At 33.1% G+C, this 24040-nt stretch overlaps 1 protein-coding gene across 1 annotated transcript in view; it reads right to left on the reverse strand.

Moving 5' to 3' along the window:
* LOC111511811 (choline transporter-like protein 1) overlaps positions 1-24040 on the reverse strand; it is a 105164-nt gene that overhangs the window by 22584 nt on the left and 58540 nt on the right. The window contains exons 5-9 of the mRNA XM_074178882.1: positions 15210-15302; positions 9896-10101; positions 4727-4835; positions 4079-4292; positions 584-816 (exon numbers count right to left, since the gene is read on the reverse strand). Coding sequence (XP_074034983.1) covers positions 584-816; positions 4079-4292; positions 4727-4835; positions 9896-10101; positions 15210-15302 — 855 coding nt within the window. The remainder of the gene's footprint in view (positions 1-583; positions 817-4078; positions 4293-4726; positions 4836-9895; positions 10102-15209; positions 15303-24040) is intronic.

The following is a 24040-nucleotide window of genomic DNA, read 5'->3' on the forward strand; positions in this document are numbered from 1 at the left end:
TATGCACAATGGAAATAATAGTAATTTTAGCACGCCCTGTATGATATGGGGTCGATTTCTTGGTGTTATTTGAATATTTTGAGTTTGTCCAAACTATCATCAAAATATCAACTTTTCATGAATTGAGAGTACTGAGTACTTACTTAATTTCAATTAAGGCTATGTTTTGGACCATATTTAGCACAATTTATTTTTAATCTCGAAAACAGATAGAGATAGGTTTGGGACATTATTAACAAAAAAGTATTCAAATACTAGAGCGACTCCAAAAATGTATTAATATACGGGGTGTTCCATTAAAAAAAAATAATTGCTAGGACTTTTTGATGGAAGTGGCAACGCCGCAATGCTGAAAATATTTTAGATCGATAGAACAGGTAAGGAAATGTAAAAGGTGAAATTTTCATAAGAATCATGCTTTGCGTTTTCCAGAAACGTCTAACCTACCATCGACCGTGAGTCACGCTGTATAGTTTTGAAAGTTTGTCAAGTGTCCATATACTCGTATATGACAATAAAGTATATATTATTTCTTATGGCACAATCCGTGGACACCTAAATATAGTTTGGATAAATCACTCACTTTGACCAATACCAGGTAGCAACAGCACCTCCAATCACCATATATTGAATGCCATTCAAAAACTGCAAAGACCAGAATGCCATCCAGAAGTTGAAGATCAAAGTAAATATCATGACACCATTTTGCTTATAATACAGGTAATCAGGCACAAACTCCGTTAAGGTTCCAGATGTGAACATCATTACACTGTTGAAGCCAAGAACAACCAAGATGATCAAAGAAAATACGAATGTCTGAAAAAAAAATTAGTCATGTGCTATGTTGAAATATAAGGGGGTGATAGGGGAGGCCTGTTTCCAAACAAAAAAACCATGGGTAATGTTTAAAGAATATGTGCTACACAAGTCACCAGATGATCCATAGATCAGGGTTCAAAGTAGTAGGTAGTTGATCAATGGCCATGGTTGTAAACATACATTGTCATTTCTTAGATTAATTTTTATACATCTGTTTTGAGTAATGTATCATGAGATGTACATGTATGTATATGTATTTGTATGGATAATAACGAACGTATTTTGACATGAAATATCAGTCAGCCTTATTTCTGCCACTTCCGTGTATGTTATTCTTTTTATGGTAATAAAATTAACTTTGTAACAAGAAGAAGAGAAAGCCCAGCTATGTGGAAATTTCTCAAATTTATAGAAAAGTATGTAATTATCTACTCTTCTTTATATGGACTGGGATGCTGTATTGCCATAATTTTAAGTTGGTCAAATTGATTATCTGATATTACAGTAGTAGTATCACCAGGTGGTGTGGAAATTTGCAAATATGAACAATATAACTGACAAAAATGGTGAATAACAGAGGTCCCAGATGCAGTGGATCATACTTAGCTTGATTAGTTATCGTTACTTGTGTATGGTTAGTCAGGCAATATTCTATTTATTTGTGTGGTTGACCACGCAAGTGAGAGTTTTGTTTTCCACAATGTTGAATGCATGACTAAAATCATAAAAAAGGCCTATGGTGTTTTGTTTATCGTTGAGTGAGTTATAGACAAATTCATAAACGATCTTCAACTGCAATGGTTGTGGATTTTATCGCCCAAAAACCATTCAGAGCTCATGTCTCACGAGACCATAAATTATTGATATCTGGCTGGGTATGCAAATTAATCAATAATTTTAAAAATTACTTAGTAACTCTTCATTTTCAAAAACAAGAATTTATTTGGATTCCTTCATGATTCCATGACATGTGGTTTGCTTTACAATAGCATATTCGGACGTCATAATACTGTTTGAACCAATTGTTTTATAGTAATTGCTTTTATAGAAATTTAAATCATGATGACTATTACTACCTGACAAATTTTTACATGATAAATTCATCACAGAAACTATTTACATTTCTAGGAACAACCTGAATACAATTTTTAACTGAGCCATAATTTCACCTAATTTTAAGATCTATCCTAATTACCAATTTCCTCGCCCAAAGATGCTATTGTATAACGAAACACGTGTCGCGGTTTTGTAAACTTTCAAGTGGAATTCTCACATTGAAATATGTTTTTTGAATACAATATATTTATTATATTATAAATTGAAAGCCCAATTTTGAAGGTGAAAAACAAACAACAAGAAATGTGACACCTTCTTTCAATCAATCAATCAATCAAACAAACATTTATTGAATCAGTTTTCCTTCACAATCAAATTAGACAAAAAAAAAATATAACATCATCATAAAATACTGGCTGATTCAACAGGTCAAACATAAAAAAGTCAATATAAAACATAAAACTTACATAAAAAAAATAATAAGCTACAAACAAATTAGGTTTCAAGGAGAAACTCATCTACAGAGTAGTATGCTTTTTGCAATAGAAGACTTTGGTATTTGAGGATTTAATGTCCTCACTAAGCTTATTATATAGCTTAACCCCAATGCACATGGGGTGATTCTTTGATACTGTCAATCTACTATAAGGTTGATGTAGTTGAGTTATTTCTGGTGAAATGTTCATGGATTTGCTCATTTCTGGGAAAAATTGAAATATTGTTTTTTATAATATATCAGTGTATGGTAGATATATAAACTAGGCCTTGTTAATAAACTATAACGAATGAATAATGGCTTGCAGTGTTCACTTGAAAATGCACCAGCCAGAATTCTGATTACCTTTTTCTGAATAACAAAAGTTTCATCAGCTTTAGCTGATAAGCCCCACTGTTCAAGACCATAGGAAATTACTGACTGAATTAAACTGTGGTATAAAAGCTTGAGAACATCAAGAGAGACTGTTTGTTTTAACCAACGAAGTAAATATATATGTTTACTGAGCTTTAGTTCAACACTATGAACATAGAACTTCCAGGTAAGTTTATTATCAATATCAACACCTAAGAATTGATGTAAAGTTTCATTATTTAATCTAACCAAATAGCTTTTATCAATTGTTGTATTTTTAGTAACAAAGTTGAGCATTTGAGATTTAGCAGAATTTAGCAGCAGGCTATTTATAGAACGCCACTCAGAAATTTGATCAGTTACTTCATTAGCTTTGACAATTACTTCGGACATAGTTCCCGTAGATACTAAGATGTTAGTATCATCCGCAAAAATAACAGTAATGGAAGCTTTTCAACAAAGTTTCGGAAATCATTTATAAAAACAAAAAATAGAAGGGGTCCCAAAACAGAACCTTGAGGTAGGTACCCCTCTTGATATACATTTTCTTTCAGAATTCATTCTATTCACACAGACCAGCTGACTACTATCAGTCAGGTAAGATCCAACCCAATTCAATGCAGAGCCACTTATACCATAAAACTGCAATTTGTGTAACAGTATGTCATGGTCAACGAGGTCAAAGGCTTTGCTGTTTGTTTTCCAAGATTTCCAGGGCATGTTTAATAAGTTGACCAATTGGACCAACTGTAGATTTATTTCTTCAATAAGCATTAGACTAGAAGAAAATAATCTGAATGATTCAAAGTAATCATATAATCTTTGATAGAAACAGTATTCAATAATCTTAGAAAACTGAATAAGTAATGATATTGGCCTGTAAGATGCACAGTTAGATCGAGAGCCCTTATTTTTGTATATTGGCAAAACCTTTGACATTTTCAATATATCAGGAAACCTCCCCTCTTTGTAAAGAATTTCAAATAAAATGGTGCTTTATTACAATCAGTGACTTCTGCGTAAAAAGTATCAATACTATTTTGCAGGAAATTTTATGTCAAGTAATAGTTTTTTCTGATTTTACAGTAACTAAGGTAGTTCAGTTATTAAAATTTTCATGCGTAAATTTTTCGAAAGAGGTAACTACTAAGAAATTATATTTCGTATATAAACATGAATAATGTTGATCTCACCACAGAGGTTCTGCCTGTGAGCTCGTGTTTGAAAGGTAAATTTTCATCACTATAGCATAATAGATACGCAGTAATTGGCTTCCCTAATAACTATATTCTAAGATGAAAAAACTTCATGAAACTGCGTTTGAAAAAAAATTATAAAAATACTTTTACTTACTATGAGAGGAGTGAAAATAATTGTTGGCATTGCGAAAATCGCCTTGGTTGTCTCCTTCAGAAGTTGAATCACTAGTTTGATTTTCTTGTACATAAACACCATCACACAAAAGAGAATGAGGAGGCTGATTGTGAAAATTATGGAGAGTACCAACAAACTCTGTTTGCTATTTTTACCATTTGCGGTAGCTTCGTCAACTTGGAAATACATGTACCTGTAAAAAGGAACACTATTAAATTAAATTCCACAATCACATGATATCAGTATGTGTTCTCTCAATTTCTAGACATACCAACTTCAAAAATTACAAAAGTTCAGTACTACTTTTCATCTTGTCTTTTTATCTCATCGATAATGTAAGCCTGGATTCGAATAGCATTAAAAACATTCTTTTGGCAATTTTTCACGACAAAAAATTTAGGAATCTGACTGTTTACAAGACTGCACTTTTCGAATAAATACAAAATTACATGTATTGAAACACCTTTTCCTCACAAAAAAACAAAATTCTGTCTCTAGACCAAGTTAGCATCATCAAATCATTGAGACTGAAGTAGATAAAAAATTGCACATTGCAGTTGACTGCTGATTAGGTTGACTCTATCAGAAAATAAATGTTTGAAAACTATGTTAAAATGTTTCACTTGCCACAATCCACCAACAAGAGCGCTACCAAAGAGAAGTACACCAGCTAAAATACTCCAAACAACAGCAGCAGTTGCAGTTCTAAACAGAAACAGCATTCCTAGAGTTACACCTGAAACAAAAAATTTGCATCAGAACGAATTACTTTGAGGAAACTTCAAAGATTATTGATGTATATGAATGTGTTCAATGAATGAAAAATATTCAAAGATCAATGAACCTAATGATAGACATGATTCAAATGGAGATTCCTAAGTAGTGGTGAAAACTCTGAACATGAATATATGTAATACAATTTTTTCCATAGATTAATTGTTCAATATTTTTGAATATAACATATTCAAACAACAACACAGTTTTTACAAAGATTGTTCAACAACTACTAACCTAGTTTTGCAAAAATACTATGTTATCAAATCGAAGAAAGTTTTGAGTTGGACATGATCTACATTGATCTCCCTAAGGATTTTGATAATCACATGAATACAAACTACAGTTGGAAAGTATATTTTCTCAAAACAAAAACTAAAACACCGCAAGACATACAATCCAACATATTGTACAAATTGAACTGTGAAAGCTGTCCCAAATGATATGTTGGTCAAACCAGACAATATATTGAAACGTGAATTTCAGAACACATGAGAGACACTAAGAAACTGAATATAAAAAACCCCACAGCCCTTATTGATCATGAAAAAGAACATGGACATATTTTTGACTCTGAATATTCGACTGTTCTAGATGTTCAATCATATTTATCCAAAAAACTTTTGAACGAAATGATAACATATCCTGAAATACGATGGTGTTAGCACTAGAAGGGATGTCGATCTCATCAATTCAATCATTAAAATAGTAAAATACGTTAATAATTCCCCTTTTTTCATTCTCATTTTTTCTGTCATTGATTAAGAAAGACACCATCTTATCAGTGTCATAGATAAAGTCATTCGTTTGTTTCATGTCTTTGTGTAGTGTTGTCTCCACAATTTTATTATTTTAGTGTTTTTTATTTTTATTATATCTCTAATGTCGGATGTTTTAAAAATAGTTTTAACCGAAGAAACTCCTTTTCGGTGAATAATTTATTTAAGAATTCATGATTCCTCATAACATTGAAATAATAACAGTTATAAGTTTTGTGGGAGGTATGTTTATGAAAATTCATTGTTACGGAGCCCAGAAAGAATAGTTAAAAATATTATTTATTATCATTATTATCTCACTCTAAAAGCTGAACTTGTTGAAAATTGTTAGTTCCGCTTGAATTTATCTCAATATTGAATATCAGCCTCAGATATTTTGACCAAATACGAAAATCGTCAAAATACCAATGAATTATCAAACTGCAGAGCTGAATCCTAATGAAATGAATCTACGAGCAGTCAAAAAGTATGATTTCCATTTGAAAATCGAAGCTATATGGCATGGGAAAGCAAAAAAAGATATGGGAAAGGAAAAAAAGATATGTGAAAGATTCACTTTGAATATCACCAATAATTGAATTTGTCATCCGTTGAAGTGCCTTTCCGGCGATTTGAAATGTCAAAATCTGGTTCGATGTATCAAAACGTTTGTTTTAGCACCTTCGATTGTTCTATTTTAGTGGACTGTATTATTGAGTAAAGGCTACGATCACTACTAACTTATTAGTATAGATAATAATGATTTGTCAATAAATGTCATTATTCAGGCAATTATTGAAAGTTCCGCCATTTTGTAGTAGTTGAAGATATTGACATTATATTCTAGGGTTGTGAAACATTTGCCAGGAGCTTCAAAAAGATGTGTCATAAGACCCCCCCCTTTCCATTTAATTTTTTTTTCCAGATGGCACCCAGTCGGCATCTTGAAAGTTTCCTGTCAATTTCACTTCAAAATAAAGTATTCATGCATTAATTTCATTATACCAAATTTCAATTTCTTGAGTTGACCCGTTCAAAAAATGAGAGAGAGAGGGGGGGCATTACAGAAAAGCTCTGTATATAGCACATATATAATACATGTTTTTCAAGATTTTCATTAAAAAATCTTATCTGGATGTCACTTTTATTAATTGTATTTCAAAATGATTATTGTATTTATACTCAAAAGGTCATATTTATTGCAGCCCGCTAGAAGGCGAGAATAATAATCAAAACCTATAAAACATTTGGAAGCGAGAAAGTAAAGCTTTCGATTTAGTTAATTTCGATTTACTCATCAGCAAGCTCAAGTTCATAGGATTCGATGACATTTCTCTTAAATGGATGACCAGATATCTCACAGGCCGATCACAGAGGGTCAAACTGGATGATTACTCATGGTCATCCCTAAAACAAACAATCTCCGGTGTACCGCAGGGAAGTATTTTAGGACCCTTGATGTTTTCAGTGTTTATTTTTGATTACCCTACTTTCTTATCACATTGTCAAGTACATCTATACGCAGATGATATACAGTTATATTTATCTTCTCATAACACTGATACAGAAAGTTGCGTGGCCAATATAAACACAGATTTGCACAAAACATTCCTGTACTCGGAGAATCATGGACTGAAAATCAATCCAAATAATACTTTGGCCTTATCCATAGGGTCTCAAAGACAAATAGTAGAAACTCAGTGTAACTTTAGGCTCACTCTCCATAACGCAGACATTGACTGGGTAGAGTGCTAAAGATCTTGGCGTAACCATAGATAGCTATTTGTCTTTCGATGAACATATGACAAACATTTTCAAAGTATCATTCTTCAAACTCAAATCGCTATATAAATTCAAGTATCAGTTATCAGAAGAAATGAAACTCAGGTTAGTTAAAACTCTTATCGAGTATTTTTGTTCAGTGTATTACAATTTTTTGCCACAATATAACAAACAGAAGTTACAACGTATACAAAATGCTTGCATGCGATTCGTATGCTGTATACCATATGGTGAACATGTCACCTAATTTTTGTTAAAAATGAAGGAGCTGAATGTGAGGTACAGAGTTCAATATTTGATAAAAATGTTTCTGTTCAAATTGCTTCAAACTGAAACACCTAGTTATTTATATAGTTTATTAAGCAGGAATTCTGACATACATATGGTCAATTTGAGAATTAACTCATTCAACATACCTAGACACCGTACTTCCAAATTTCAAGGATGTTTTTCTTATATAGCCCCTTCTTATCTGAATGAAATTTTACCCCTTTTAAATCATAATATTCATCAAATAAGTTACAACTTGATCATTGAAAGACTCGCGGAGATCCGGATACATCGGCACCTTCTGTGGATATCGTCATACACTACAGGAAGGCATCAAGTTGTGGATGTTAACGGTTACCAGTCAGAACCTTTAGTGGTTACATCAGGTGTACCACAGGGGAGTCACTTGGGACCATTACTTTTTATAATTTATATTAACAATATTGTTGAAGTATTTCAACATTCCTACTTTTTGTTATATGCCGATGACCTCAAGATTTATCGAACCATCAAAGAAATACAGCACTATGAGAGATTGCAAAATGATCTTGAATCATTTGCAGAAATCTGTGGCAATAGTAGCCTATACTTGAATCTCGATAAATGTCACAAAATAACTTTCACCAGAAATAGAAATCCCATTGATTTTTAATATCAAATAGGAAATCACAAAATCAAAACAGTTTTAATGAAGTACGTGGTTTGGGAGTGATAATGGATTTCAAAATGATTTTTAAATCCCACATTGAGAAGACCATCAATATGTGTAATCATTTATTGGGTTCCATTATAAGAAATACAAGACATTTCAGAAATGCAAAAACTATTCTTAATATATATTACTCTTATGTATATAGTCGTTTGAACTTTGCATCTGTCGTTTGGAGTCCACAATATTCGATTTACCAACAGAGACTTGAAAGCGTTCAAAATAAATTCGTCAAACAATTGGCGCGTGAAACTGACATTTCTATAATCAATGGAAATTTCCGTCCAGTTTACAAAAAGTATTCTTTGTTGTCTCTTACAGATAAAAGAAAAATGTCAGATATATTAATGCTGTACAAATTATTCAATAAACGTGTCGATTGTCCTACGTTGATAACAAAAATTTCATTGAATACACCTTGCAGAGACTTGCGAAACCATGATATTATTGCAACCCCATTTAGAAAAACCAATTCAGGAAAAAACTCTCCTTTATGCAGAATTGTCAGATCCTTCAACGCTCATTGCAATGATATTGAAAAACTGAGGTTACCTTTCCTTAGATTTAAAAAGTATGTGAAATTTATTTTTATTTATAATTAGTTATCGGTTCTTCATATACGGTTTTTTTAAATTTTTGTTAATATTTCTACTATATAGTGTAATGTACTTAGCATTTATATTTTGTTTACTCACTATCTTTCATATGTAAAATGAAAATATTTTTTGGATTTCTTCTGTTTGTATCCCTATTTGTGTAATAAATAGATAAATTAATAAATTTAAAAAAGAAATAAAATCACAGATGCCTACTGCTCAGTGCTAATTTAAAAAAATTAAAATTTAATGTATGGTAGTGCAATGAAATTGTTAAATTGACCAAAATAATGTTAAGAATATTAAGAATTATTAGCAACTATATGATGTATTATTTTTTTCTCTTCTCTATCATTGTTATGATAGTATACTCACTGTATAATTTTTGCGAGAGGTGGAAGATAGCCTTTGGCTAACCCTTTTCCTTTTATGTATAAATGTATTTTTATGCATAATAAACGATATTATTATTATTATTATTAAAATTTTCTCACTTGTATATTAATATCAACTTTACTTGTGAACTGACATGAATACTATTTTTCATACTGTAATAGTAAGTTGCAGTTTGTATGGTGTGTTGTTTCAACATTTTTCCTCTAGTCTCTAGTATAAACATCATATGTTTTTGGGAAATAAATTGTCATGATGATGAAGGTTTCTATTTTATTTTTATCAGAAAACTATCTACCTGAAAGTTGCATATTCAATTGTTTTTTTTTCAATATTTCAGAATTATTACTTCACTTGCATCATCATCTATTAAGGTTCTACTTTTTTCTCACTTCTATTGAAATCATCTTTCATAGTTCAAAGCTCATACTCCGAAATAAGTGGGGGTTGGTCATCCCTATTGGTATTTATTTAGTTAATTTTTTATTTTATATTGAATATCAAGCCAACTCACCTACTGACAGGAAACAAGAAAGGACAATTCTCCAGGCGTGTTTGCTGATGTTATCCGAAACATCGATTTCGGGGTCGTCAGATTCACTTGAAAAAGTCAGGGCTCGTTTGAACCGTCTTACAGGATCTTCAAATGAGGTATCGAATAGAGAACCATAAGATGATGTTCCACTGGCTTTTTTCCAGCAACGTCCTGCACTGGAAACACTGAAAATTCAAAGAGTATTGTTAAAAGATGAATACACATTGAATGTTCGTGAAAATAATATTTTTCTTTATTATATTTGGTTACCCCCATTATATTCTGTTATGGTTGTGGAACTTGCTTGATTTTCCACCTTACTACTGTCGAGTAAGAAATTATTTTCCTACTGATGATAGAACGTGTATCACTCTTCCAATGTGAGTGATGAATCTGAATCACATGATTCAGATTGTATAATTGTATAATTAAGGAATTGTATAAATTATGGATTATGAGATGTCACATTAGAAAGGATTTCTTCTTTTTTGAAACACCGTCATCAGTACGTATGTATTCCAAATATCCAATGTGAAAGGGTTGGTTACGTCAATTCAAAGAGTAAAGCCATTAATATTGATGTACAATAAAGAATCGATCCTGAGACCTATTTTATCCATATTATAAATTCTTGAAAGGCGTTCATGTAACAATATATGCAGACGACACATCAGTGATAATTTCACAAAAAACAAAATTAATATGCAAAAAGATACAGAAAAAGCTCTAGAACTGATGCTGGACTCATGCAATACAAATTATATGATTTCATAACTATCAAAGACAATGCAATCCTCTCAGAATTAAGATGAGTGTTGATGTATCCATTGACAGTACAATTGAAACCAATTTTCTTGGACTTTTTGTTGATGAAAATGTGAGCTAGAAAGGTCACTGTACAAACTTAATAAAAAGATTGAATTCTGTATATTTCATGTTCAGGAATTTCAAACATATACTTATGGTAGTGGCTCTATACCATGCACAGTGTGTGTCACAAATTAGGTATGGAATATGTTTGTGGGGAAATTCGACTTTGGCAAAAAGTGTTTTTTCCATGCAAAAAAAAATAGTGAGAATAATAGCTAGAGTTCCTAATACACATTCCTATAGGAATATTTTCGAAAATTTTAGAATTTTGACCCTCATGTCTGTCTATATTTATGAATTATCCGTCTTTATTTTTAAAACATACACGCCAACATGTAATTACACGCTAAAGAAAAAATTACCACATTCCATTCACAAAATATAAGGTCTCTGATAATGCACCTACATTTATGGGTCTGTCTATTTACAATCATTTACCTAATAGTATAAAAGAAGCCAAATATTTAAAAAAATTCAGTAGCTCCCTTAAACAATTCCTGACTGAGAAATGTTTCTACTCATTGGAAGAATATTTTATAGCTAGTTATATCATATATGTAGGTATATAAGTGTATGCGTGTATATGTATTTTCATGTTGACTTTTATATATCTTTATTCTTGAATGACTATACTCTTTTTTAGTGCTTTTGCATTATATATTGACCATTCCTATACATTCTATATATCTTGTGGGAAAATAAATATTATTATTAATTTTATAATCTGTTTTATTTTCCCGTACGATAGTTGAATGTTTTCTGGTGATTAATTTCTGTTCGTCTCCAGTGCCTATTATAGAAATAATGTATATTTCCAAACAGTGGAAAAGCTTTGCAAAATATTTTATTTGCCCAAAATAGGCAAAGTACTAGACAGGACACACAAGGCATTCATACCCATCAATACCCGATATGCTTAACATCGTCTATAGCAAAATTATTGGAAAAAATTATAAAAATTCGACTGATGAACTATGTAAATGAACACAAAATTATTTCTCCCAAACAGTATGGATTCAGAGAAAGTATATCAACCCAGGATGCCATAGCTGATGTTATAAGTAGGATATATGAAAATGTAGATAAGAAAAAAGCATGTCTTGGAGTTTTTGTGGATCTTACAAAGGCTTTTGATACTTTGAGTCATGGGCTTTTGTTGGAAAAGTTGGAAAAAATAGGCATAAGAGGAGTTGCCCTTGATCTTTTCAGAGATTACTTGAGTAACAGAAAACAGAGAGTAAAAATTAGCGATGTAATTAGTGATGAAAAAAGAATAATTTGCGGTGTCCCACAGGGCACTGTACTTGGACCGATACTTTTTAATATTTACATAAACGAGCTCCTTAGCCTAAATACTTGTGGTTCTATAATATCGTTCGCTGATGATACTGTCATCATATATGAGGACAAAAACTGGTTGAATGTGAAAGATGCGGCAGAAAGAGACCTGAAACAGATAATAGAGTGGTTTAAAGAGAATTTGCTTACAGTAAATCTCAGTAAAACAAATGTTATCTGTTTTACATCATATGAGAAGTACTTACCCCCATATGAGTCAATAAAAATTAATAACCAAGATGTCAAACTAGTACTGTCAGTAAAGTATCTAGGTATTTTTATAGATTCGGTATTGAGATGGGATATACACATCGAAAAGTTGAAAAATAAACTCCGAGGACTAATGTTCAAGTTTTATAAATTACGAAAAATACTTTCTGTTGCACAACTCAGGATCCTCTATTATGCACTAGTGGAATCTTTGCTGCAATATGGAATACTTGGTTGGGGTGGAGCAAACAAAACAATTGTCAAAACCCTTGAAAATGTGCAAAAACGAATCTTGAAAATAATATATCGCAAATCACTTCGATTTTCTTCTGATTCATTATATATCGAGTTACAAATTCTTGACATCAGACAGTTGTTTTCCAAAACGGCAATATTTTTTATCCTTCAGCGTAAACAGTATACAAGTAAATTAAGTCATCCATTCAATACAAGGGCCTTAATATCGTCCGATTTTGCCATACCCAAGGCAAATAAAGCAGTAGGTCAGAAATGTTTTACGTATTTAGGACCAAAATTGTACAACATAATGCCAAATTCTCTTAAAGCGATCCATAACAAATACAGTTTGAAGAGGGAACTCAAAAAATGGATACTTTCAGAAAATAGACATATTTTCCATGAACTGATTGATTCTCTTAAATGATTCATCCCATTTTTTACAATGAGTTTTTTTTTTCCTTTGCTCTAGTTATTGTTCAATGTCTATGCTTTTCCGAGTAGATTGAAAATTAAGGAACCATTACTATAGTTATTCGTTTTTTTTTCTTTGTATGTGTCTGTTATTACTAGAAATATTTCTACTTTTCAAAAATTAGAAAAATTATACTGAAATATGAGCAGTATTTATATTTTTAGGTAGTATTCATTGTTGCGTATTTGTATGATTAAGTATACCCATGGACAGGGTCTTCAAGAGCCTATATGGGAAAATATATTTCTGAAATATTTGTTTACAATGTAATACTTTCCATATTCTATAATCATGTAAAAACTGTTCTTTTGTAAATAAATATTATTATTATTATTATTATTATTATTATAATTCAACATAATTTCTTATCAAAACCATGGAGATGCGTAAATGAGAAACCAGAGGCTAGGTATACGCTATATGAAGGAGCCAATATCAGGGCTTTGGAGTCTCATTAACGAAACCAACCTAGATAAAGAGATCTGATAAACAAGGAGCATCACAATAGACCTGCAAAAGTTGCAGTTGCAGTAGTTTCGGTTTCGGCGGCAAACCTGCCGAAACTATGACCGAAACCGAAACTACATTCGGGAGTTCTCGTGCTGTGATCGGTCGTGTTCGGCGCGTTAATTTCATACAAGCGACGAAGGCATTTTTCCGCGTCCACGTGTCTAATCATGTCGTGACTTTCTTTGTGATTTACCTTGTTTATTACATAAATATTAAGTACCTATTGTAATATTAGGTAACAACTCAAATAAGTAATTTTATGTATAATATTTTTGTAAAACCATTAATAATATTTAAATGAAGAATTTACACCTCACCTATTTTAAGTATTTTTGAGGTGAATTTATTATTATTTCTTAAATAAGGGGTTATGTTGATTATCAATAAGTAAAAATGTCGAAGACTGCATAACGTTACGATTTGAAGATAAAAAAATTAAGACTGACTGATTATTATACCGTTTTCTTTATTTTTCCCTCAAAACTTATCCTTGTAAGGAAGTTTCGGTTTCGGCCGAAACCGAGACCGTTGCCGAAATTCGGTTTCGGTTGTAAAAACCAGTTTCGGTCGGACACTAGTTGCAGTGAAATAGGCCGCATGCCAGCTCACCTATCAATCTAATCTAATCAAATCTAATGTACTATTTCACTAGAGTAAATTAGGAATTTACTTTCAACTATATCCATCCAACAAACAAAAGAACCCAAACAAAGATAGATACGTGATCAAAGTATGAGTATCACGGACATTTGCATCTATTGGGTGAAATAAAAAAGCCTTCCAAGGCTGGCCAATCAGATTCAACTGCAATCGGCTTGCGGAATTCATTGTTACGGTGTCAGAGTGGTCAGTTACGTTTTAACGCCTGCGGTGTGTACATATGCGGTATTTTAAAGTTGAAGTTTTGTAAAATGTTTAGTACTGATACACTGATACGGCTGAAGAAACTGCTAATTGGTGTCCCTACACTCCACCTAAAAATGTTCCTTTACCCAGTCGCATATTATTAAAAAGAAAATAAAATTTGGGCCGTTCCTTAGCAGCCTTGTCTGGGAGATCACGTCTACTATGCATGATAATGTTTTGGAGCACTTCGTGATGGACACAGTATTGTGGAAGTAGTCAATTTAGGGAAAGAAAGATTTTGAATTTCTACTTCTTGATCTTTATACAAAAAAATGTAATTTAAAATTTATGTTTATGAAAGTAGCTTTTATTTTTTTTAATTGATTGCTTTCTTCCTTTCTTTGGAATATTCCTACATATTTTTATAAAAATGGAGAAGTAAAAAGCCAAAACCTTTCTTTCCTAAAAATTAATCTCTCCTAAAATATACCCCTTTCAATTTGGTCAATTTTGTTCTAATTGGGGAATACTGGGAGTATCTTGAAACAAAAAAATTAAATTGATTTCAAGTTCAAATTATCGAAAATATTATCTGAACTTCACGGATGGGTTGTTGGTGAATGAATAGCTTGGTTTGGAGTAATTATTATGACTAAATCCGTTTTACTTATACTGAGTATTCACTAATTTCATTTTTGATATTTCGGTACAAGAATATTGAAATCTTAAACTCCTGTTGAAAACCAAATAGATACAAAAAGATGAGCAAGAACTTGAATTTAAAGAAGATAAAAGTGGGAAACTTACTATCCATTTTCACATGTCGCCACACATTTTCTTTTGATGAGGACAAAATTTTCTAAATCAAAGTTTGTATTGGATGTGTCAAATTGTAGAAACCTGAAACAAAAACACATAAATCGAATTAGTATCGATTTGAATTCCTCAGACATTTTTTATTCATTGCACAGACATACATATAAACACTTTTCCCACGCCAGGATAAAAATTCTGTCTCTCGACACGCATTTCGCTAACCAAGTTAGAGGAGATGTCTAATCTAAAACTGTTTTATTCGTCTCCGGAAGATAACAGAATTCTTGTCTTGGCGTGTTTTCCAAAGATTTCGTTGCACTCCAGAAGTTCCATCTGTACCTATCAATATTCAAGAACAACTTATAATCATTTTTAGAAAAAAATATGCGCATTAGCCAAGTTATAACTAAAATATTAGATTGTTTCAAAAGTTATTTCCGTTTTAACGTCATGTGTTTTTGTAGCTCTATATCTCAATAAATATTTTGTCATGATGTTTACTGATCGATAGAGAATTTCGTACTCTATACAATGATGCTGTTTGTTTTTTCCAAATTTAAATTATTTGCTTCTTTTCAGTTTATTACTAGGTTGAGTAAGATTAGGTTAGGTTCAAAGTGAGTGGGTCTATTCGACCATCCACCGCAACCTGCAAGGGTTTATTGTGGCTCACACCTATTCACACTCTGCCGAACTCTAAAAACCTGATTCGATCCCCAGCGGGCAGGCACAAAGTATATGCTCTGCTGTTTCATCGTTAATGAGGTCGTCGGGTGGTCAAGGTGAAGGTTACCACCTTGATACCTGCGACAACATTCCCATATGAGGGTTTTTGCACGTCAGCTACACCTGACGATGCCTTAGATTCACCCGTGCAGGGATTTTTCGCCTCTGGTTTTGGTGAATAATCACTTGAGCGCAAACGTTTGCTAACCTGTCTCCACCTGAGACAGATTCTGCGTACGCCTCTCAAGAATTTGGTGCAAGGCGGTTTCTTGAGGAGACGACTTAGTCGTTTTCTGGCTGCACCACCAAAACTTTTTTTTAGGTTCAGTTACTGGACCAGGAGTTAGAGAGTTGAGAAGCTCTCGCTCCTGATCTAAATTTACAGAGAGGTCAGTTGGAGTCGTAAGCTCGACATCCATCTCTGTAGACTCAGCGTCCGAAATAATTTTTAACTTTACTCTGTCCATAAAAGTCCTACGAGTAGCTAGGGAAAGAAGGTCAATCACGGCAGAGCCCCGAATTACCGTGACAAGGCGATGCTACGACAAGAGGGCGCCCGGTATCTCGAAGGTTCCGTTAGAGACAGATGATAGACTCAGTGTCATTCATCTTCTCGGCACGGATACACACACCTTAGCATTAAGTCATCGTTGGGATGTCATTCAGTTAGGGAGTAACACAACCACAAGTGATTCTGTCATTCCCGTATCCAGACGGGCTACGTGGAAGCAAGCATCCGATGGCCGGTTTGCTCAACCTCCACATCCCAAGCCAATGCACTCGCCAAAAACAGCAAGCACAGTGGTTCAGGCAGTAAAAGATGAACAAGAACAGCCAACCGCCAACTATATGACGGCCAATTTTTTTCTACCAATTCTAATTGAACCAAAGCGCTGCCAAAACCCCCCGAAAAATTAACCAGGCATTTAGCAATGATTGTTTTAATGAACGCACTGTTCGATGTTGATTTGAGCAATTTCGTTCCGAAGTAATCCAGGACGAGGATTTGAGGACCCTGGTGAAGACTGACCCATCACAAACGATGCGTGGAATAACGGAAGAACTGGGCATCAGCTCCCACGCGAAAAAGGGAAAATGATGAATCTGTTGGAATCTATGGAAATAAACAGGTCAAAGAAAAATCCCAATTCTTTTGTCCTCAACGAACAACTTGATTTAAATAATAGTCCTCTCCTGAACCTATGATCCAGATCCCAAAACCTACATTAGGTATATTGAAAGCTTTGTTATGTTCATGGATTTTACAGATATATGAAACGCAGGTACCGGGTATCAGGTATAACAGGTATATCAAATCATTTATGATAGAATAAGCAACATAGGTATAAATTACTCAGATTTAAATGTAATCAGTTAGTTTTGAAAATCGTGTAATAGCCTGATACCGGGTATCAGGTATATCAGGTATATCAAATCATTTATGATAGAATAAGCAACATAGGTATAAATTACTCAGATTTAAATGTAATCAGTTAATTTTGAAAATGGTGTAATAGCCGAAACCGGTCAACAATAAAGAAATAGAGTGGAAAATAGACAAAAGTGTATTTTTGTAGTGTATCCTCAGTGAACATGAATTTCCACAAAATAAACAAGTCGTCAATCGGAGAAGTGAAATAAATAAATGAAGCTACCGTGCCAGCAAAACAGGTAACAGGCTAGTCCATTCGTAATAAGAAGGATGACGCAGTTAGTACTGCCTGAAGAAGATATTCTATAGTGAAACACTTGTCGCGGTTCTGGTTCTGTAAACTGTCAAACGAAAATCTCACAATGAATTGTTATTTCGATGAGTTTCACGTTACTTTTCAAGCAACTACAAACATTCGAGTATTGTGGGTAATTTTAGAACCCACATGATAAGATATCGAGATTCTGGGTCTACGTAGACAATGTTCACTGTAGTCAAGGTTCGCCTTTTGGTATTTTGTCTACTTTGAACAGATCCCCGATTAAGCTAATTATACGCATCGCTTTTACTTTTATCTGTTCTTATAAGATCATATTTTATGATCTCATACCACTTCAGTATGCTTACTTATACGCTTGCTAGGCTTGCTTTGTTGGGTAGTACGTATTTATTTACCACTGAATGTTTTCTTTCTATTATAGAACCCTTGGCGAACATAATCAATGAAAGCCTATCAACTGGTACTTATCCAGATGATCTTAAAATAGCTAAAGTAGTTCCAGTCTACAAGAAAGGTTGCAAGAACAACATTAATAACTACCGACCAATTTCATTCCATCACCTGGTAATTTCATTACTTCCATCACCTGGTAAGATATTTGAACGCGTAATTTATAATAGGCTCATCTCATTTATAAACTCGAATAATATTCTGAACTCCCACCAATTTGGTTTCAGACAAGGAATGTCCACCGAACTGGCGATATTTAATGCGGCAAAACAAATAACTGAGAATGCTGATAGCAAAAAAACCTCGGTCGGCTTGTACTATGACCTCTCAAAGGCCTTTGATATGGTAAACCACGAAAAACTCCTAAATAAGTTGGAAAAGTGTGGTATAAGGGGTGTGGGTTATGAACTCGTTAGATCATACCTCCCAAGTTGTTTTCATAATGAACGCAGAGAACCATTATATATCTAGTAGAATTATGATTAGGCAGGGTGTACCTCAGGGCTCTATCTTTGGACCAATACTCTTCCTTCTATATGTGAACGACTTACCCAAAGCCTTGAATCTTGGTAGTGTATACCAGTTCGCAGATGACACATCAGTCATTATCACTGGAACAAATGCATTAGAACTCTCAACCAACGCTTCAGCCATGACAAATAGTATAGTCAAATGGTCAGAGGCAAATATGCTTAAATTAAATATTACCAAAACAGGACTAGTAATTTTTAACAAATCAATAAACTGCGAGGAATCTCTATATGTAAAAATCCAAAATAGATCTATTCCAATATCGGATCACACTAAATTCTTAGGTGTCACGATGGATGCAACCCTCAGTTGGCAAACCCATATAAATTTATTGAATAACAGATTAAGCTCTATTTGTGGTGATATGATACTTAAAGGATCAAGTCTCTGTTTGTAGCCTGAGAACATATTACTATGCACATGTGCAGTCATTGATTTCATATGGTATTATATTTTGGGGTTCTTCAGTATACTCACAAAAAATATTTGTTACTCAAAAAAGAATCCTGAGATGTATCCTAAATCTAGATCAAAGAAGCTCTTGTAAAGAGTTCTTCTGTAAACTTGATATTTTGACAGTGCCCTCGTTGTACTTCTTGGGTCTTGTCTGTTTCCCAGAAATAGTTGTCAATATTCGAATAATATGCATATTAACACCAGACAACGTAACGAACTAGCTATTCCCAGCCATAACTCAACATATTATGAGAAAGGAGCTTACTCTCAGGTAATAAAAGCATATAGTTCTCTACCGAAGGAACTTAAAAATATCACAGTCTTCAAGAAGTTTAGAAGTTCAGTCATTTCTTACTTGAGACATAAATGCTACTATTCGTTTAACTGCTGGCTAATTTAAAATTTGTTACGAAAATCATTAATAAAAATAGCTATGTAAATATTGTTTATCATGAATATTTTTGAAAAACTCTTTCATTTTAATTTTCAACTGTAATTTGTCGATGATGATACATTAAAATCTGTTAATTTTAAAATCGGTAATTCCAGGGTAAATGAGAATTAACTTCTCGAAAGTTTGACTTTTGCTGTGTCCACTTGTAGATCGTATTGCAATAAAATTATTATTATTATTATTATATTTTTTAATGAATATTTGAGGTAAATAAATATTACTATTGTTGTAAATCATGCCCGAAAGAAAATAACGCCGGCCGCCACTGGTAACCATAAACAAAACGTGACATAACTAAGAGCGCGCGAATGAACGATGATTTCCCGCCACTCGAGAAGCAGCGAGAATAAGGCTACCGATTTCGACAGAACTGCGGAAAATTTTCTACGGCATTCGATTACGATATTTAAAAGCTAGCTGCGAGCATATCGATACAGTCAAGTGGAAGTTACAGTGCGGTACGCGAAGTGATCTAGTAAGGCCATATCCATTCAAATAATAGTTAAATTTTCAGTTGAAGTGTTTGTTGTATTTAAAGTGAAATAAAGCGAAGTTTTATCATTCAGTGTAGTCAATTATTGGTGAACCCACGGTGAAAAACGTAACACTATTATTATTATATTATTACATAATTCAACGTCCCCCTAAAGCCGGCGCTGTGCGCCAGTTATTCATTCGAATTCGGCTATAGCTAGTGGAACTCCCGTTTACCATGACCTTTCGGATCGTGGCGCCAATTCCGTTCCTAAAATAAATTTCATACCAATATTCAAGAACAGTTTTGATTAGAATTGCCATCAAATATTTTGTTTTATAATTTGTGCCAGAATAAACAGAATCATTTTAAACGAATGAAAAAAGTTCACGGTTTCCAATTAATTTTTGATAATCCTACAAAAAAGAAGTTAGATAATTACTAAAAGTCGAGAATTTGAGATTAAGGAAGTAACGATGCATCTTATTAATCCAAAGCTGAAATATTTCCAATATATTTGGAAAAACGATGAAATACAAAAAATTCTACATTTTTCGAAATATGGGATTTGCGTTCTAAAACATACGTATATATAGTCGAAGTAATCGGTATAGTGCATAGTTAAAGTTGTCGGCGAGCTCAAAGGCCAAAAAAATAAAATACAAAGAAATAAAGCCGCTGACAACTAGTCCATGTGGACTTGGCGGACAGCCTATCATAAAACCGAGTTTTATGATAGGCTGAAGAGTCATAAAATTAAATTTGAAATCAGGTTACGGTGACGAATAGAATGCGAGCCGTCGTGTTGTCAATGTTCAGTTCAGGAATTGATCGCGATTTGAGTGTTGAAATTCGATATTGGTGCAGTTATACTTACTTAAAATTTTTGTTCCTTGGACAAGTACTTATAGTAATAACAATGCAGAACTTTTCCTGTGTAGTGATTCCATAGCGATGATGAACAATGCGAAAAAGAGATACCAGTGAATAAGATTCGGATGCATTTCAATATTGAAACACAGAGAGTATGTTTCAATGTATATAAGAATCTAAAACTCAAGTTTGGTATTGAGGGAAACAAACTATTACAAGCAACATCAGATTTGACCGAAATTCCTTTTTCAACTGTACGTAAAATAGTTAAAAACAAACCTTATGAATCCAAGACGCGATGTGATACGGCATTATCAAAATCTTTAGATGTTCATCTGATAAAATCATTGAAAAAAACAATATACGACTGTTACGAAAGCAATGAAATTCCCACAACTGAAATCATAAGGAAGAAATTGAATACTTCCGGCCATAATGTGAGCTGCTGTGACAAAACTCTTCAGAACAAATAACTAAATATAGACAAGAACAACGGCAAATTTTCTATTGAGACGAAACTTGGTATGACACACGACATAGTTACGAAAGGGTGGACCGATGGTTCAAGAATATGTACGCCTAACATGCCGGCAAACAAAGGATCGCGACTAATCATTGTGCATTGCGGAGGAAGTAAAGGATGGGTTCAGAATTCTTTGAAATTATGTGGAAAAAACTTTAGGACTGCAATGTTGACTATCATAAGAACATGGAAGCTAATACTTTCGAAGACTGGTTTGAAAACACATTGATACCAAATTTGGATGCGAATAGTGTATTAGTTCTTGACAACGCTTCCTCATTCGCGACAGCTCATCAAAGTTTCACAGACAAACACATTTGAAAAAGTGAATGCCCTTGAGAGTATTGCTAAAAAGTATGGACACACCATACTGAGACTTCCCCCCAATTTTTTTGTTTTCAATCCCATCGAGTAGATTTGGGAAAAATTGAAACAAATCATCAGGCGTAAAAATAATTTTCCAAAATTTGATAAGAATCTAATAGAGCTAATTAAAGAAGACGTATCTGATATTACCGAAAAAGACTGGCAGAAAAGAATTAAAAAAGACTATATGGAGATTGGACACTTCCATGTTAATGGTGGAAATAAATTCATTATTGATTCAAATGACGACAGTGAAACAGATAATATGGAAGAGGAATTACCAGAAGCTTTCGAAGAAAGTTAGTGAAGTGTTTTTGAAGCGATCGATTGTTTATATATGTGAGTAAGTAGTATTCATATATACACAGAATTAAAGAAAAGAATAAAAAAGACTATACAGAGATTGGACACTTCCATGTTAATGGTGGAATATATATATATATATATATATATATATATATATATATATATATATATATATATATATATATATATATATATATATATATATGTTAACTCGAAGATTCTCACGGATAAAGTATGATGAGCTGTTTTTCTCGGGTTTCGCTCCGTGTTCTGTGTATTTTCTCCCCATAAGGATTATTTTCACAACGTTTCGGCAAAGTCTCATTTGCCATCTTCTGGTGATGTCTGGTCTGGTCTAGTTGAAAAAACCAGACATCACCAGAAGATGGCAAATGAGACTTTGCCGAAACGTTGTGAAAATAATCCTTATGGGGGGAAAATACACAGAACACGGAGCGAAACCCGAGAAAACAGCTCATCATATATATATATATATATATATATATATATATATATATATATATATATATATATATATATATATATATATATATATATATATATATATATATATATATATGTTGTTGGAAGGCAGGTTGCACTATATCGTTTATCTGAACTATACTTACTTAATGTTTCAAGTTTCATATCGCTGGCACAAGTATATTATATCTGACAGGGACTACTTTGAAGGTGACACCTTATTTTTTGAACAGACAGCATAGTTTAAAACTTACGTAGCTATATACAGGCCGTTTCTTTCATCATGTCGTAACATTGCTATATTCTGTTTTTTATATATAGAATTGAAGCAAGAAACTCTTTGGAAGGTTCGAAATAGATGAACATTTCAATCTAGCAGACCACTATTATAATATTCATGCAGTCATTGTTCACTGTGGTTATGGCGTTGAATTTGGTCATTATTACGCCTTGGTCAAAGACGAAACCGACAGGTTCAATTCACGTTGAATTTGGTCATTATTACGCCTTGGTCAAAGACGAAACCGACAGGTTCAAGTTTGACGATAGTCGTATCACGAAGTGTTCTGACGATGCATTGAATTTTTTGGAGCCTCTGGAGACACTCTAAATTTTGTTTTATGAGAGAGACGACATTGGTAGATCAAGATCTTCAGATGATGTGGTGCTGCAGGTTTTTCCGGGTTTTCCTGCAGCTGAAAAAGCAAATGCGCCACTGGAATTAATGAAGTCGCCCCGGAGCGCCAATTAATTTTTATTGTTGTTTTAATTTTTATCGTTGTTTCAATAAAATTACTTTAGCTTCGTCAGAAAATAACACGAAATAGAATTGTTATTTCAGAGCATACACAGGAATGGAAAAGAAAAGTTTTATGGTATTCGTAATGTACCATAACGATGTAGCAATAGATATTTGATTAAATATTTCGTATAAACACGGCCACCATCAAATATTGATAAAGCGATAAAATCACAATTTAGTAGTAGTATATCACATTAGTGACACCAATTTTTAATCGCGGTCCTCTCGTTAGTATCTTTTTTTTTATTTCTTCAAAACGTATTCAACTATTGGCATACCTCAGACATTACACGATGCAAATATACCCCAATATAATGTGTATTCGTATTTTTCCTTTTAGGAAATGTTTGTATTACAGTAGTTCTTGTTTCAAGTCTGATTTCTCCTGAATCAATTTTTTATATGGAGTATTTTATACGGAAATTAACGAAAATAATAGTTTTTGGTCAAAATACGATTGTTTTGAAATTCGCATCTTAATTCATTTACTATTTACAAAAGCGTAGGCTATGCTTAGTTTCCATGGCAGAAAAAATAAATGAGTTGCTAGTTCCTTTCTTTCACGATGAGCATTCGAATGGTGAAACGTATCTACATTTTTTATTCAATGAGTTTGACGGCTACTTACATGAATTGCCATTCAACATCCGCAGAGAAATACAAAT

The sequence above is a fragment of the Leptinotarsa decemlineata genome, unplaced genomic scaffold, assembly GCF_025532065.1.
Source record: "Leptinotarsa decemlineata unplaced genomic scaffold, Ldec_3_MD MMD2_tig00004307_RagTag_RagTag, whole genome shotgun sequence".
NCBI classification, from domain to species: Eukaryota; Metazoa; Arthropoda; class Insecta; order Coleoptera; family Chrysomelidae; genus Leptinotarsa; species Leptinotarsa decemlineata.